The sequence below is a fragment of the Triticum urartu genome, chromosome 3A (assembly GCF_056163025.1).
Source record: "Triticum urartu cultivar PI428250 chromosome 3A, HENAU_Tu73, whole genome shotgun sequence".
Classification (NCBI taxonomy): domain Eukaryota; kingdom Viridiplantae; phylum Streptophyta; class Magnoliopsida; order Poales; family Poaceae; genus Triticum; species Triticum urartu.
In genome coordinates this window covers 39,359,370-39,373,731 of record NC_141875.1, presented here as the reverse complement: position 1 = coordinate 39,373,731, position 14,362 = coordinate 39,359,370, and the positions used below count along the sequence as shown (strand labels likewise).

At 43.0% G+C, this 14,362-nt stretch overlaps 1 protein-coding gene across 1 annotated transcript; it reads right to left on the bottom strand.

The window, feature by feature from the left end:
- Positions 1 to 9,767: 9,767 nt before the first annotated feature.
- On the bottom strand, positions 9,768 to 12,632 carry LOC147978300 (uncharacterized). The gene is made up of 3 exons (XM_087516559.1): positions 11,237 to 12,632; positions 10,620 to 10,702; positions 9,768 to 10,147 (listed from the first exon to the last, which is right to left on the bottom strand). The coding sequence occupies exons 1-2, from the start codon at positions 12,459 to 12,461 to the stop codon at positions 10,665 to 10,667; spliced, it is 1,263 nt and encodes a 420-aa protein (XP_087372685.1). The 5' UTR covers positions 12,462 to 12,632; the 3' UTR covers positions 9,768 to 10,147; positions 10,620 to 10,664.
- Between the last annotated feature and the right edge of the window lie 1,730 nt (positions 12,633 to 14,362).

Genomic DNA, 14,362 nt, shown 5'->3' with positions numbered 1-14,362 from the left:
TCACGATGCCGCACAGATCCTGGGTCTTGATCCATATTTCCTGGGTTTCCCCTCATATGGTTCTTACAAACCTAACACTAACCTAGCCTTTAATTAAACAACAATAGATTAATCATATTCAACACCGATGGGCGAAGGGAGGCACATAAAGGACCACATTTTCTGAACTTTGGAACAGTATCCTACAAGTCAGATGTTTACAGTTCTATTATGCTTTTTTTGCTGTATGTTAGCTTTCTTACTTTCTGCAATAAGTTGGTATGTCAGCTTTCTTGTAGAGTTCAGATGTTTACAAGTGTTGGTATGTTAGCTTTCTTGCTGTAAGTTGTAATATAATCATGAAGCAGATAAAGCAATGCCATTCATCAGATCATCCAGTAATTTGCAATGTTGGTGTGCGAGAAGTTGCTGCTCTTAATTTGAATTGCCATTCGTGTGATTCTTTGTTTACCGAACCACTCGTATGATTTATCCCCGTCCTTGCCCTTCAGGCTGCAGACTTGTCTGCCCTGCAGCCTGCTGAAGAACTGGTATGTGAGCTGTTCATCTTCAAAATGTTGCACGGGTGATTAATTGACACGGGACTTACCTTTGTCGACGAGGAGGGATGAGACCGAAGACGACGGCGGCGAGGCGGCCCATGCCCCCCTTTCCCTTCCGGAGGCCGTCGATTGGAACGGCGCGGCGGCGCGCGCCCCTGCAGATGGGATGCGGTAGAGAGATGCGATACTAGTGAGGGGAGGATTTCGCGGTGAGCAATGACGGCAGCGCGTGCAAGACGAGAGGCACGGTCCGGTTCGCCGGCGCCGCAGATGGGGGGCACCGCCGGCTAGTTTTTTTTAGGGGAGTTGGGGATGAGGACGAGCGAGCCCACCGCCGGCTAGAGTTGCATGGACAGCCCAGTACGCAGCTGAGCCCACCGAGCGAGTCCTGTCCTTTTCTTTTGTCTGCAAAAAAAATGACTCCATAACCAGACTTTGTCTTGTTCTTAAAAATAAGCACACTTTGTCTTCACACAAAAACATAGAGACTTTGTCAGGGATTAATGTTTTTTTGCAGTGAAATAGGGATTCTTATTCCATTGAATAGGTTTACAGTCTGCTAATACAAGTGCATGAATAAACGCGGAGCACGTTGCGACAAACATAGTTAGTTAGGCAATGAGATACCATATTTTGCGATCTTGTTACCTTCATCACAATAAACTTCCGTTCTTCCAGCATTGCCTTTTTCTCTTAATGAAAAGCATCAGATCTTATTACAAAAATTAATTGGAAAAGTACTATATAGCAATGACGCAACATGTGTTGATGCGTCATTAGTGTAATAGACACTAATGACGCACCAAACCCTCGATACGCTACTAGTAACAATTTTTTTTCCAAAAATACTAATAATTCATTAGGGCACAATGCGCCATTACTATATTCTTTTTTGCAAAACTAATAATGGTGCACCACAAACACCTCCGCACCCTTCCCGCCGAGCACCCCAGTACCCTCCCCGCTCCACCACCGCCACCGACCCCCCTCCCCCGTACCTTCTCCTGCTCCACCGTCACCGACGACCCACCGCACCCTTCCCCGCTCCACCGTCGCCGACGATCCACCGCACCCTCCCCCGCTCCACCGCCGCCGAGGACAACCCCGCACCCTTCCCCGCTCCACTGCCGCCGACGACCCACTGCACCCTCCCCCGCTCCACCGCCGCCGAGGACATCCCCGCACCCTCCCCCGCTCTACCGCCGCCGACGACCCACCGCACCCTCCCCCGCTCCATCGCCGCCGACGACCCACCGCATCCTCCCCCACTCCATCGCCGCCGACGACCCACCGCACCCTTCCCCGCTCCACCGCCGGTCGAGGACACCCCCGCACCCTCCCCCGCTCCACCACCGCCGACGACCCACCGCACCCCTCCCCCGCTCCACCGCCGCCGACGACCCACCGCACCGTCCCCCGCTCCACCGTCGTCGTCGACCCACCGCACCCTCCCCCGCTCCACCGCCGCCGAGGACACCCCCGCACCCTCCCCCGCTCCACCGCCGCCGACAACCCACCGCACCCCTCCCCCGCTCCACCGCCGCCGATGACCCACCGCACCCTCTCCCGCTCCACCGCCGTCAAGGACCCCCCGCACCCTCCCCCGCTCCACCGCCGCCGAGGACCCCCCGCACCCTCCCCCGCTCCACCGTCACAAATGAATGCAACTAAAAATCCAAAAAAATAAATTTGATTATATTTTCAAATAACAAATTTGATGATATTTTCAAATAAAAAATTTGATGATATTTTTTTATATTCATAAATATTTTCAAATAACAAATTTGATGATATTTTTTAAAAAATTATTACTGTTTTTATAAAAATTTATTACTGTTTCATATTCATATTCATTTTCTAAAAAATTATTAGATGCAACAAATAATAATAATAATAAAATTACTTATGACGCACCGCTGGCTGGTGCGCCATTGCTATCTAAAAAAAGATTACTTATGGCGCACCGCTCGGGGGGTGCGCCATTGCTATAAAAAAACATACTAATGGCGCACCGCCAGGGGGTGCGCAATTAGTAATCTTCCCCCTACCTAATTCGCCCGATCCCTTCGTCCCTCCCTCGCTAGATCCACTTCCCCCCTCGCTCCACACCCGCTCCGACGACCCCCGTGCCCCGCCTCGCCGCCTCGGTCCTCGCCGCCGACGGCCTGCCACCACGACGGACCCACTGCGCCGCCGCCCCACCCACTGCGCCGCCGCCCGGTCTCCTCCGCCCGTAAGCCCCCCTCCTCCTCCGCCCGTCCATCGCCTTCGGCCTCCTGCCCCTAACTGACTCGACTCCCCTGGCCTCCGCATAGAGCACGGGGCCCGCTGCTACGCCGCCATCGCCGTCGTCCTTGACCGCCTCTCCCCTCCTATGAAGAAGGAGCACGGGGCCCGCTGCTACGCCGCCATCGCCGTCGTCCTGCCTGTCCTCGTCCTCAGCCCGCCATCGACGCACCCTCGTCCTCCACTCCTCCACGATGAGCCATCCTCTCTCTTCCAACTCCCTGTTCTGAATTTGTACTGCCAAGTCTGAAATTTTCATCGTTATTCTTAAGTCTGAAGTTAGCTGAACACTTAACTGAAACATTTCTGTCAAACTAAAGCAAGCAAACACTTAACTGAATTTGCAATGACAGGCTCTGCTAGACTAGGAAAACTGTTAGCCATTTCTTAACTCATTTGGGAGTCCTGGAGGTTTGTTCAAAGTATCACGTCATTAGAAGAGGTGTATCTTTGCTGCATGTATTTTCAGAATTGAACTACCAGGTGTATTACTTGAAAGTGGTACTAGTAGCTGGGATGGGGTGGGTGGGCGTGGGCCGTAGTATTTTTTTAGAGCATCTTTGCTGGATGTATGTTCAGAAACGTGTTAACAGGTGTATTATTTACAGTAGTAGTTGCAGATGGTTTCTCTTGTCTTAACTGAATAATCATGTATTACATAGTGTTCTTGTTTTTCTTCATAGTTTGCAGCATTTTCAGATGTACACTGTTTTCCTATGTCTCAAAATGTTCCTAATTCGATATTTGAAAGTAAGTGTGTAGTTTGAAATTTTGATCTGATTATGGCATCTAGAATTATGTCAGTTTTGTTTTGTAACTAGAAGACCAAAGTGTGTTACTCACCTAGGATCTTAACCGTTAATTTTGTAACATTCCTTATATTGAAATCGAACATGATGGTGCTACTTGATATTTTTGAGACATGGCATCTCCCATGACTGAATCAGCAACAAGGGGAGTTGATTCCATTTCTTGGTTTCTGTAAGAATTTAATGGACCTGGGCCTAGTTAAGTATAGGCTTGGGCTTGTGGTTGAATGCTACCGTTGTCCTAGCCATGTATTTTCAGAATTGAGCTAAAGATTTGGGGGGTAGTATTTCTGATTTTAGAGCACCTTTGCTAGATGTATTTTACAGCAGCTGTTGGAATCAAAACAATGCTTGTGGGTTGTCCTGTTAAGTTGAGTGAGTCATTAGAGGGCAGATAGAGTCACCCACACCAAGTAATGTTTATGAAGAAGAAGAATAAACCTGCTGCTGCTGCTGTTATGCCTGTATTCACTGCTACTGCTGCTGTACTTGTGATGATGTTGTACTTGTGATGATGCTACTTGTGATCTTTTGAAATGACCCATTGGCGATTTCATTACGCGGGGATAATGATTTTGCAGGTACCCCGAGAGGCCCTTGAGTTTGCTGGAATGTCGATTAACTTCCGTTCCAGCAAATTCGGGTACTCCATATGTCCTATTTTCAGCAAAGGTCATGCTGAAGTTTTCCATGAATTTTAGCATGACTTTGCTAAAAATAGGACATATGGGGTACTTGTGACTAATGCATGGGCCAGGGTATCTTAGTACTTAATTAAGTAGGATCAATTGCCTCTTGTGTTATACATATAGAAGTGTGATATCAACTCATAGTTATTACTAATGTCAGTTGCTCGTCATCGATAAACCCTAATCTGGTAGGATGACCTACTAAAAAAGCCCATACCACATATTCTATTTGGATGGCCCTGCTTACCCTTGACCATAAATACTTGAGATGGATGTAGCAGGCTTAAAGAAAGAAATGTTTTTAGGCCAACTCCACTGGGCCTGGCTGAAAATGCACAAGTGTGCATGACTAACAATATTCTATTGTAAAGCTAAACAAGAAAGAGGAACCACTCATCCTAACCATTTGCTTTCAAAATTACCACTTCACTTCTTACTACTGAAAATCTTAGACCATCTCCATTCACCAATAGCTCAAACCAGTTCAAAGGGCGTGTTTTCACCACACTGTGGATTATCTTATTGGACCCAACGCAAGAGATGATGTAGTTTTGAATTATGAACGTAGGATATGTCGTCATCGGACGACGAAAGTCTCCCGGGGGAGTGCAGCTGGTGCCACGACGATCGAGGTTTGTGCGACATGCCTCACCTGGACGATGATCGACGCTTCAGCATTAAGCTCGAGGAGACCTTCGAAGTTGAAATGGTACACAACGACGACAAGTGTTATTTTCATAATTAAGCATGACTTCAACTATTTCAATGTGTAATTTTCATCTTTTACAATTCGAGTATAGTTTATCCCATGCCATGCAAGACGCTATGTCTTGGAGAGAATGGATTTTGAAGACCATGAAATTTCTGAAACAAAGAAAATTCACCTAAGGACTCATCACGATGTGGATTTTGAAATAAAATCTGTATAATTCTGGGAGCATAACCCATTTTGGTTGGAAAAATTGGGAAGCATTTTGCAAGATGTATGGTTTTGATGAGGGTATGCTTGTCACCATGGATCTTGGTGATCCTAAAATCGAGCAAGCCAATATGGACATTTGGGTCCTTGTTGATACACCTCCAATTCTACCGCTATGTGAGTTTCTCAAACATAGTTATTAGCTAATTTATATTGTTTATTTCAAAATAGTTGACAGCTTATTTCCATTGACAGCTTATTTTCATTGTTCAAAGAATGTGCGGGAGATGGTAGACAAAACCCACTACACCGATGGCTCCGAATTAACAACTTACAAGGAGAAAAATCATCTAGTCGAATTTTGTACTGACATTGAGAATTACAATATCTACAATCAAACTCCTCAACATTATGGTCAATACGTGCCACTAGTGCATGTGTTCAACTACGGTAACTACCATGGAGGTACCCTGGTAAGATTTTTTACTATTAAGACATCCGTGCATCTTTTGCATACTTTTAAAACTAGTACATCATTGCTAATTATGAAGTTATTACTATGTTTTTCAACAGATAATCCCAGAGAATTGTGTGCCTCATTTGATGTATCAGAAAGGTAGCCTTAATGTTTTGAACATGCAGCCAGGTCATCCTACGAATCTCAACTGTCCATACCAGATTTCTAAAAGAAGTGGAGACATGCAAATCAAAGGATGGAAAAATTTTATTGACAGTCGTAAGGAGGTTCTTGAAAGCAAAAGGAAGCGAAGCGCAATAATTGGAGACAGGATGATCTCTATTCTCTATAATGGAGAGTCGGGGTCTATATTATTTTATGCTATTTTACCTTAAATAGGGTATTTAGGTCCTGCCTAATACTGATGATCATGTGCTAAGAACAATTAAGTAGGGTTAATTCGATGACTATCAAGATGATGATCGTATGACTTGTTATTAATAACGAGTAGAAGTTGTATGATGATGATTAGTAGGACTTGTTAGGATTAGTATTACTTCCGACAAACTCACTACTCGCGGTCTCGAGACTTGTAATGTTCTATCTTTTGTTCGGTCTTTTGAATTCGGAGACTAATATGATGAATTGTATTCGGAGACTAATCTTTTATTGTATTCGATGAATCTGCTGTTTATATGTTGTGCTCTCTATATTATGTGCAGTAATATGTTTTGTAACATGTGCAATATTAGAAAAAAAATAATCCCTAATATTCATACTAGTGGCGCACCACTCAGCACACTAATGGCGCACTGTAAAAAGGACTCTAATGGCGCATCATCCACTAGTGCGCCATTAGTATGCCAAAGCACATGTGTAAATATGGCCCTCTGGGAGGCATACTAATGGCGCACCATTAGTATATCAGATACCATTAGTAAAAAATATTAATGGCGTGATACTAGTGACGCACCTGTAGTGCGCCATTAGTAGGCAAAACAGGTGCACCACTAATAGGCCTTTTCCTAGTAGTGAGCCTTTGATTGATCTTGTGTTTTTTCTTTTTCTTCGCTCACTCCTCTCTTTTCCCCACTGACACATGTATATGCAAACGCGATTGAAGAAACTGAATTAATCTATGAGTTGGTTCGTCGATCTACAATGCACGAACGGCTCTTGATGACGTCTACCTACATGCACCTGTATAATCATGGCAGGTGTTGGTTTCGATGCGACACCAAAGATTCAAGTTTGTACCACAGATAATCCAACTATCAACAGCTTAACTCCGGGCTTGATGTAGACGCTCCATACTCAAGCTGAGACACGGCGGCACCAGTGCAAAAATCTAATGCTTACGCTGGTGGAGGCTGCCATGGGCACCAACGATATTCCTTGAGCGTCTTGGCATTAGTTTGATACATGATTGATACCGCAGGGTCGCAATTATGGATATGATGCCCAATTTCCTCTCATAGAGGAGACCTAAAGGATCAAAATGCTTGAAATGATGAACCATGCCGTGGTAAAATAATTTCTGATGCCTTCCAATCCTACAAAAACCATCCATGTACAACACAAGATGTACTATCTAAACATATGCACGATCTCTACTCATCAGCATCAGAGGAGCTACAAGTCTTGGAGGGGGTCTATGCTCATATGTTGGGAATTGCTGGAGTGGAGGTATTTCACTGTATTTATCGACTCGTGTGCCTTCACGCTTCTTCACTTCTAGCACATGCGACATTCACTTGTATTCTATTTTTATTGATTTATTACTCGCATTTTATGTTAGAGCTATATCTTTTTTGCAACGTAGGTTCGTCCAGTTTGATATAATTGCACACGGTCTCAACCATGCATGTTTCATTTAATGAGCACATCATCATTGGTTGTAGACTCTTAGTGTACCCAAGATTAAAACTAATCTATTGTACTGATTATATGGTATTAAGCTGGTAAGATGTGTTGGTGTTAGGGCCTTATTATGGTGTACCATTATGCATTACAATAATTGGCAATGCTACTTCCACCTCCCTACGGTTCGACCACTGTCTTCGGATACTCCATTGCTTACCATCCTAGGAGGACAAGATAGATTAAGGCTACAACTAGCACATAAATGGCTATATTAGACAGGCCAGAAAGTGGAAACCATCTGAGTGGAGTGGTCATCAGTTGTTGTCTCAAATTCCCTAGATGAGTGATCGAGCCCGTCTAGAAAACAAAAATAGACGAGATGAGCTAGAAAAGTGCACCTATCAAAACTTCTCCTAGACGTGTTGGCACTTAAATTCGCCATGAAAACTTTACCTTTTCAAGTCAAGCATGCTTTTCATCCAGTAATCTGCTTTTCTCTACACCATCAACAAATAGATTCGGATGTGGCTTAGAGGCTCGAATGGAGGCAATTTTGAAGGAGTTGGTAGCTTTGTCGTACCGTAGTGACCTTATCCATTAGGGGTTGATTTGAGAAAGTTAGTTATTTGTGCCAGTCTCTTTGTAATTTTTAAATAATCCACTAATTTGGTAAGCGGGACTTAATTGAGGTGGTTGAGGCCATTGTTGTTTACCTACTGTATGTTGTTTATTGATTAGTTTGGTCCCATTGTCTCATACAAACTTTAATAAAATTATGGTTGCCTGCATCTGGCATGCAGGATTCGGGAGGCTTCGTCCTTCCTTTCCAAAAAATAGAAAAATATAAACTATATTTTTATCCTTATAAACAATATAATTTTTATTTAGGTACATACATGAGGGAAGGATCATTTACATGGATAGTTTTATCTATTATATTTTAACCCAAGCTTTGGTTTAATCAGACTTGGATTTAGGGTTAAAGTAAGAAACATACAAGGCTTAGCTATTTGATGAACTCTTGTGACAGTCCGACAATGAGCGAGGTCATAGAGATGCTGGAAGGATAGCTTGCAAATGCCTTCCAGACCGTTCTTCTGTGATGAAGGGCACATCCATATTGAGGATACTTACCAGTTGTCATCCGAGGTGCCTGAAATCTCTGAGGAGGATGAGTGAAAATAAGGTGTGTGTGATGTAATGCATGAGGTGATGCACATAGCTCCTGGAAAGCTGGAGCAATGGTCGTGGCTGTACCGAGAAATTAATCTACTATGTGTGTTTCGATTGCAGAATCATGTAATAGTAGCAGTTAGATGATGGAGTAGTCCAATTGCTATATCTATATCTATGTAATAGTAGCAGTCAGATGATGGAGTAATCATATTTCTGGAAGGCATGTATTATTTGAAAATATTATTAGGTGACTAATAGCTTGCAAAATCTTGAGTTGTATTTGAAGTTCTGTGCAAACATTTTTTTTTTGCGGAAAGTTCTGTGCAAACATTCTTTTTTTGCGGAAAGTTCTGTGCAAACATTGTTAGCACGAATATAGTGGGTGTACTATGGGTGCTTGTAATGGAAACAGAAAGAAAGCATGGTCTAAGGGACGCGGAGTACTTGGTCTCTAATTTTATGCTTCAGCTGCTGCTGATCTTTAACTGCTTAAAACTTTTGTACTAGTATATATGAACTTGTTCCCATGATTTTGTATGAGATGGCGACGATGGTGATGATAGCTGTGATACCTGCTCGTAGAGGAACTCACACCGTTTCAGGGTAATAGCTCGCATGCAACCTCACTCTTTCAGGGATAATTACATCTAAGAATGCCAACCCTCATGTTGTCTAGCTCCTGCGGATTTCACTATGACTGTAGGCTCGCTGTCGTCTAGTGTCGCGTCTTCAGTAGTAAACAACTGTTGCGAGAATGACGAATCCTCTGGCTCATATGAACTAACCATAATGAAGTACTCGACAGTAGCTTCCTCACTCAGGATAACGAAGTACTGAAATTTTCTGGCATTTAGTTAGTTCAGACCAAGAACCATTTTCTTTCAAGCAGGCAGGCTCAAACTTGTGCACAGTAATTTCCTGCTATTAATCTAAAAAATAAAAGGAGCATAAGTGGATCATGGCCACTTAAGATCGACAACAATGACATGCTTTTCAAACCACCGCTGAAAAGAATACACAACAATATAAGTATAGGTCATATTTACGGCTGAAACTCCCATCGGTACAAAATACATCGACTGTAATGGCATCCAAGCACAAGAACCGAGAAGAATACAGGAACTGGCAAACATATAAGTTTTGGTGATCCATGGGCCTGAACCACACACTGTCGAAGAGAAGAGCTTCCAAGCACAAGCATATAAAGAAAGAAATTTGATTTCAAATAACACTACGGTAAGCTGAAATTCCCTGGATTAGGTATTCAGAAGCAGCATCTTGCTACAGTAGAAATTGGGCTAGACTAGCATGACAAGTTTTTTCTTTTCAGATAACATATAAATAGTGCTGGCCACATTGATGCAATGGAACAAACTCGGTGAGAACTGCATCAGTCATTCCTTCATCTGGAGGAACAAACTCATTATTAGTCCAACAATATAAAGAACATCACTATAACATATATCATAGTCCTGGATAAATCTCCTAGGAATACTAATGATAGAAAAAACTTGACACTATCGTTTTTTAGGGTGGAGGAGTTGAATGCTTGATGTTTGCAATAAACCAATAACTAAATTGACCGTTAAGTTTTCTAAGGCTTCTCCACACTGCCGAAGTCCCAGCCCAAAAAGAAGGGGGGCAATCCATTGATTTCAGGTTTTAGATTATGAAAAAACTAAACAAACGGAGAACTCTGTGCATGTCCAGATAGGCATACAAACACTGTATTCACCACCTAGATATAAATTACGCAAGCCCATGCAAATGGATCATAATTTGTGAGTGCATGCTACGCACGTGTGCAAGCGAATGTTTTCATAGAAAAAAAATCAAACAATCAAAATCTCAGAAGCTATATTCAGAAGACCTTCTTACCTGTTGAATTACTAGCACATCAAAGAAGACAACCATCCTCTATATTCATGCATCATTTTCTCCATTAGATCCAATGGATGTGCCTAGAATAATAAGAATTCAAACAATTAACAACAATTCCAATGAGAAGACAAATGGATAAGAAAAGGGAACACTGAGTCAGTTACATATATGAGCTAACTTGAGCAAAATAGGTCACTTTCCATAGACTTTTTAACGGCCTTTTTACAGGCAAGAAAAGGTTACGTAACTTGGCAAGATACTAGCAATAGTAAACTACATCACATTTGTTGTAAAGTGCAAAAGATATTACTGACAACAGTATAAGTAGCTACCTCATGACTCATAAAATATATTGTCTAGAATTTTGCTCATGTAAACTCATCCCTTGCTATGTCAAGGAGACAAAAAAATATGGCTAATAAACTCAAGCGAAAAAAGTGATCTTGGGTATTCAATTTGAAATAAATTAGCCTAATTAGAGACACAAGAAATGCAATTATTTCTTGTGTGCTACGGACTCATCACTTACAGAACATGTTCATCAACTAACCATGTACGGAAAATAACTGGATTAAGTTACTCCTACAATATAATGCCCATGGATGAACAATCACCTGGTACATAGAAGCTCGTGAGAGGATAGTAGCAAACTGAATGATTGGTTTCACAAAGTCTCTTGCATTGCATCGATTTAAGTTGAACCATGCATAGACTATCACCCACAAGTATAAAAACTACATCAGCATCCTCAGAATATCCCACTATAGTTTTCTTTGCTCCTGTCCCTCTTCCAATCTGGGGAGGGAGACCAATGCTATGTATTTCAATGGTCTTTTGCAGTACCCATGTGGCAACACCATGAAAATTGACCTCCCTTTGCCACATTTGGAAGAAAGGATAAGACAATACGGCTAAGCCAACAACACCATCCCCAGCCTGAATGATCCAAATATTGCCCATGTCGAAATTGTTTGTCAAAGGAGGACCCTCAATCACAGCTAGGCTCTGCTCTTCCAAATTAAACTCCAGTATGCCCTTCTCAGGCGTAAAAAGCGGCCAATAAAGGGCCTTACCAATGAGGGTCGCAGAAAAACGACCAACAAAAAGCTGACATGGAGTTGATGTTGAGATCAGATTGTCCCATACGCCAGTCTCTGAGGAGTAAACACATGCTAGGGCTCTAGTATCTTTTGTCGTGGACACCAAGACCACTTTTATTGGACTGGAGTGGCAGCCACCGTGCACATGGCCTTGGTCACCGGCAGCACAAAGCACCGCCCCGCTAATGAATACCCCCTTGAATTTCGATGGAACAGACATGTGGCGATTCTCACCGGTGATGGGATCACACACAACGAGGTCTTCCCGCATCCAGTATTTGACTAGGACGTGGCCATGGCGGCAATCAAGAACACTTTTGGGGAAGCTGTCGTGACGTTGTAGGTCGAAGCGCTCGGGGGGGATGTGGTCGGGAGAGTCCAAAGTTGAAATGAAGGGGTTTCTCCCGCTACGAGTCTCAAAGACACCAAGGAGGGGAGGCTTGCGGTGGTGGGCATAGTAGCGGCGAAGGAACCTAGGGTCAGTGAGGAGACCTCGCCATCGCTTGCAGACGGCAGAGGCACGTGGGAGGGAGGATGGTTGCGGCGCGAGGCGGAGGAGGATCTCCTGGAGGAGATTGTCGTCTTCAAGCGGGGAGGACAGCGCCATCGATGAAGCATGCGGGAGGGAGGATGCCTGCGGTGCGGGGCGGGCGAGATCTTCTTCGTGAAACTCATGCGCCACCGATGAGGATCTCCTAGAGGAGATCATCTTCATCCGAAAGGGACGAAGACGTACCATGCTCCCCTGAAGGAGATCGCCTTTGTCCAGTAGGGACACAGGCTTCGCCGACGAGTCGTCGCCGTGGAGATTTCGATTTGGGAATGGAGACGCCGGCAAGATCTGGAAGAGAAAACAAAGAAGAGGTTTGGTGAGATCTAGAAGAGGAAACGGCGAAGAGGTTTGGCGAGATCTGGAAGAAAAAACAGGGAAGAGGTTTGGTGTTTCCTTATATATAATTTAGATAGAGGGTCAAACAGTTTTTGGCTTTTCTGAACCAAAGGGCAAAACGGTCTATTCACGTGCCACTTAACGCGTTGGATCGAAATGCCATAGAAAAAAAAATGACAGAGGGCCAAATAGGGAAAAATATTTTTTCTGGTCAAATAAGGAAGCCCATTTTCAAATAGGGCCAAATAAGGAATTCTCGCATAGATATTCGAGGTGCGCCGTCCCTACTCCCTACCCTGCACAATCGTCGTTGTTGGAAGGAAGCCAAGGCCACGTCTGAACGCCCGTCCCTATACCTACCAGTACATACTGGATTTTCGTACTATATATCTACCTATCCAATGTTCTACTTCATGCGACAACTCTCCACCCCAACGAACACCACTTCAATCTGCTTATACCATGGGTTTGTTTGCTTGGTTTGGTTTCAGGCAATCTATATAAATGATGCAAATTTTGATTGCAACAAAGATGATTTTTCATCCCACCGAGATTTTCCCTTTTGAAGCAGCAGCCTAATTGGAGGAGCTGCAGCCATATGAACTGACTGACGGAAAGAACCTGATGGGGAGCATGCCCAACTGAAGAAGAAACATGGCACCTATTAAATCGTTATGTGCTTCAACGGTACATGTCCATGTTAGTTTTTCTTCAGCGTCCTGTAATATAGAGTATTACTTTTAGTAGTAGAGTCGATAGGCTGCACTTGTTCGTGAGTGAGGTTTCCTAAAACCTGGAATACTAACATAATGCTTCCAACCTATTTATTCTGATATAGCTAAACCAATGAGAATTCAGGCATGGCGACAGGCACATGTAGTTCAACATCTGGATCATCCAGATATCATTTACGTTCTGAAAAGGAGTTATTTTAGTCATTTTAATATGATGTATGTGTTCCAATCATATGGCGAATAGAAAAATCCAGTTGTACCTGATGTTTGTAATAATGAACTAATAACAAAATGGACTATTGAGATTTTTAATGCTTCTCCGCACCGACACTCCTGTGGGAAGTTAAGTAGAAGCTGGTTTCTATTGCTTTAAGCTTATACATCTTTTTTTAGTTGAGCTTTTAGATAATGAAACAGCTAAACAAAGAGAAAACTATAGGCATGTCCAGATTCTCGCGCGCGCACACACACACACACACATGTAATTTCAACACCAATGTTATGTTCAACATCTGGATATCATTTACAAACTGAAAAAAGGAGCCAATTTATCTTTGCATCACCACCATTTTAATTGCTCTCTATGTTATTCTCATGTGTAAATCCCTATAGCTAAATGAGTGAGTGCATACTATCCAGGCTGGCAGCCAGATATTTCCCACCGACAAAAAATTCAAACAGTCAGTTTCACAAGCTATATGGAGAAGATCTTCTTACCTTTTGAACCATTTCAGCACATTAGCACATAAACCAGTTAATCATCCTATGTTTCATGCAACATTTTAGCTCCATTGAATACACAATTAATGGTTGTGCCTATAAAGCATAAGTCAGGCAACTAACAACAGTTCTGAGAAGACAAATGGACAAGAGAAATGAACAAGTCAATTACACATATATCACACGTATATGAGTTGACTTGAGAAAAATAAATTGCTTCTTGTAAATGTTTTGTAACTAACCTTTTGTAGATAAGAGAAGGCAATATAACTTGAACAAAATAATTAAGTTTTATAG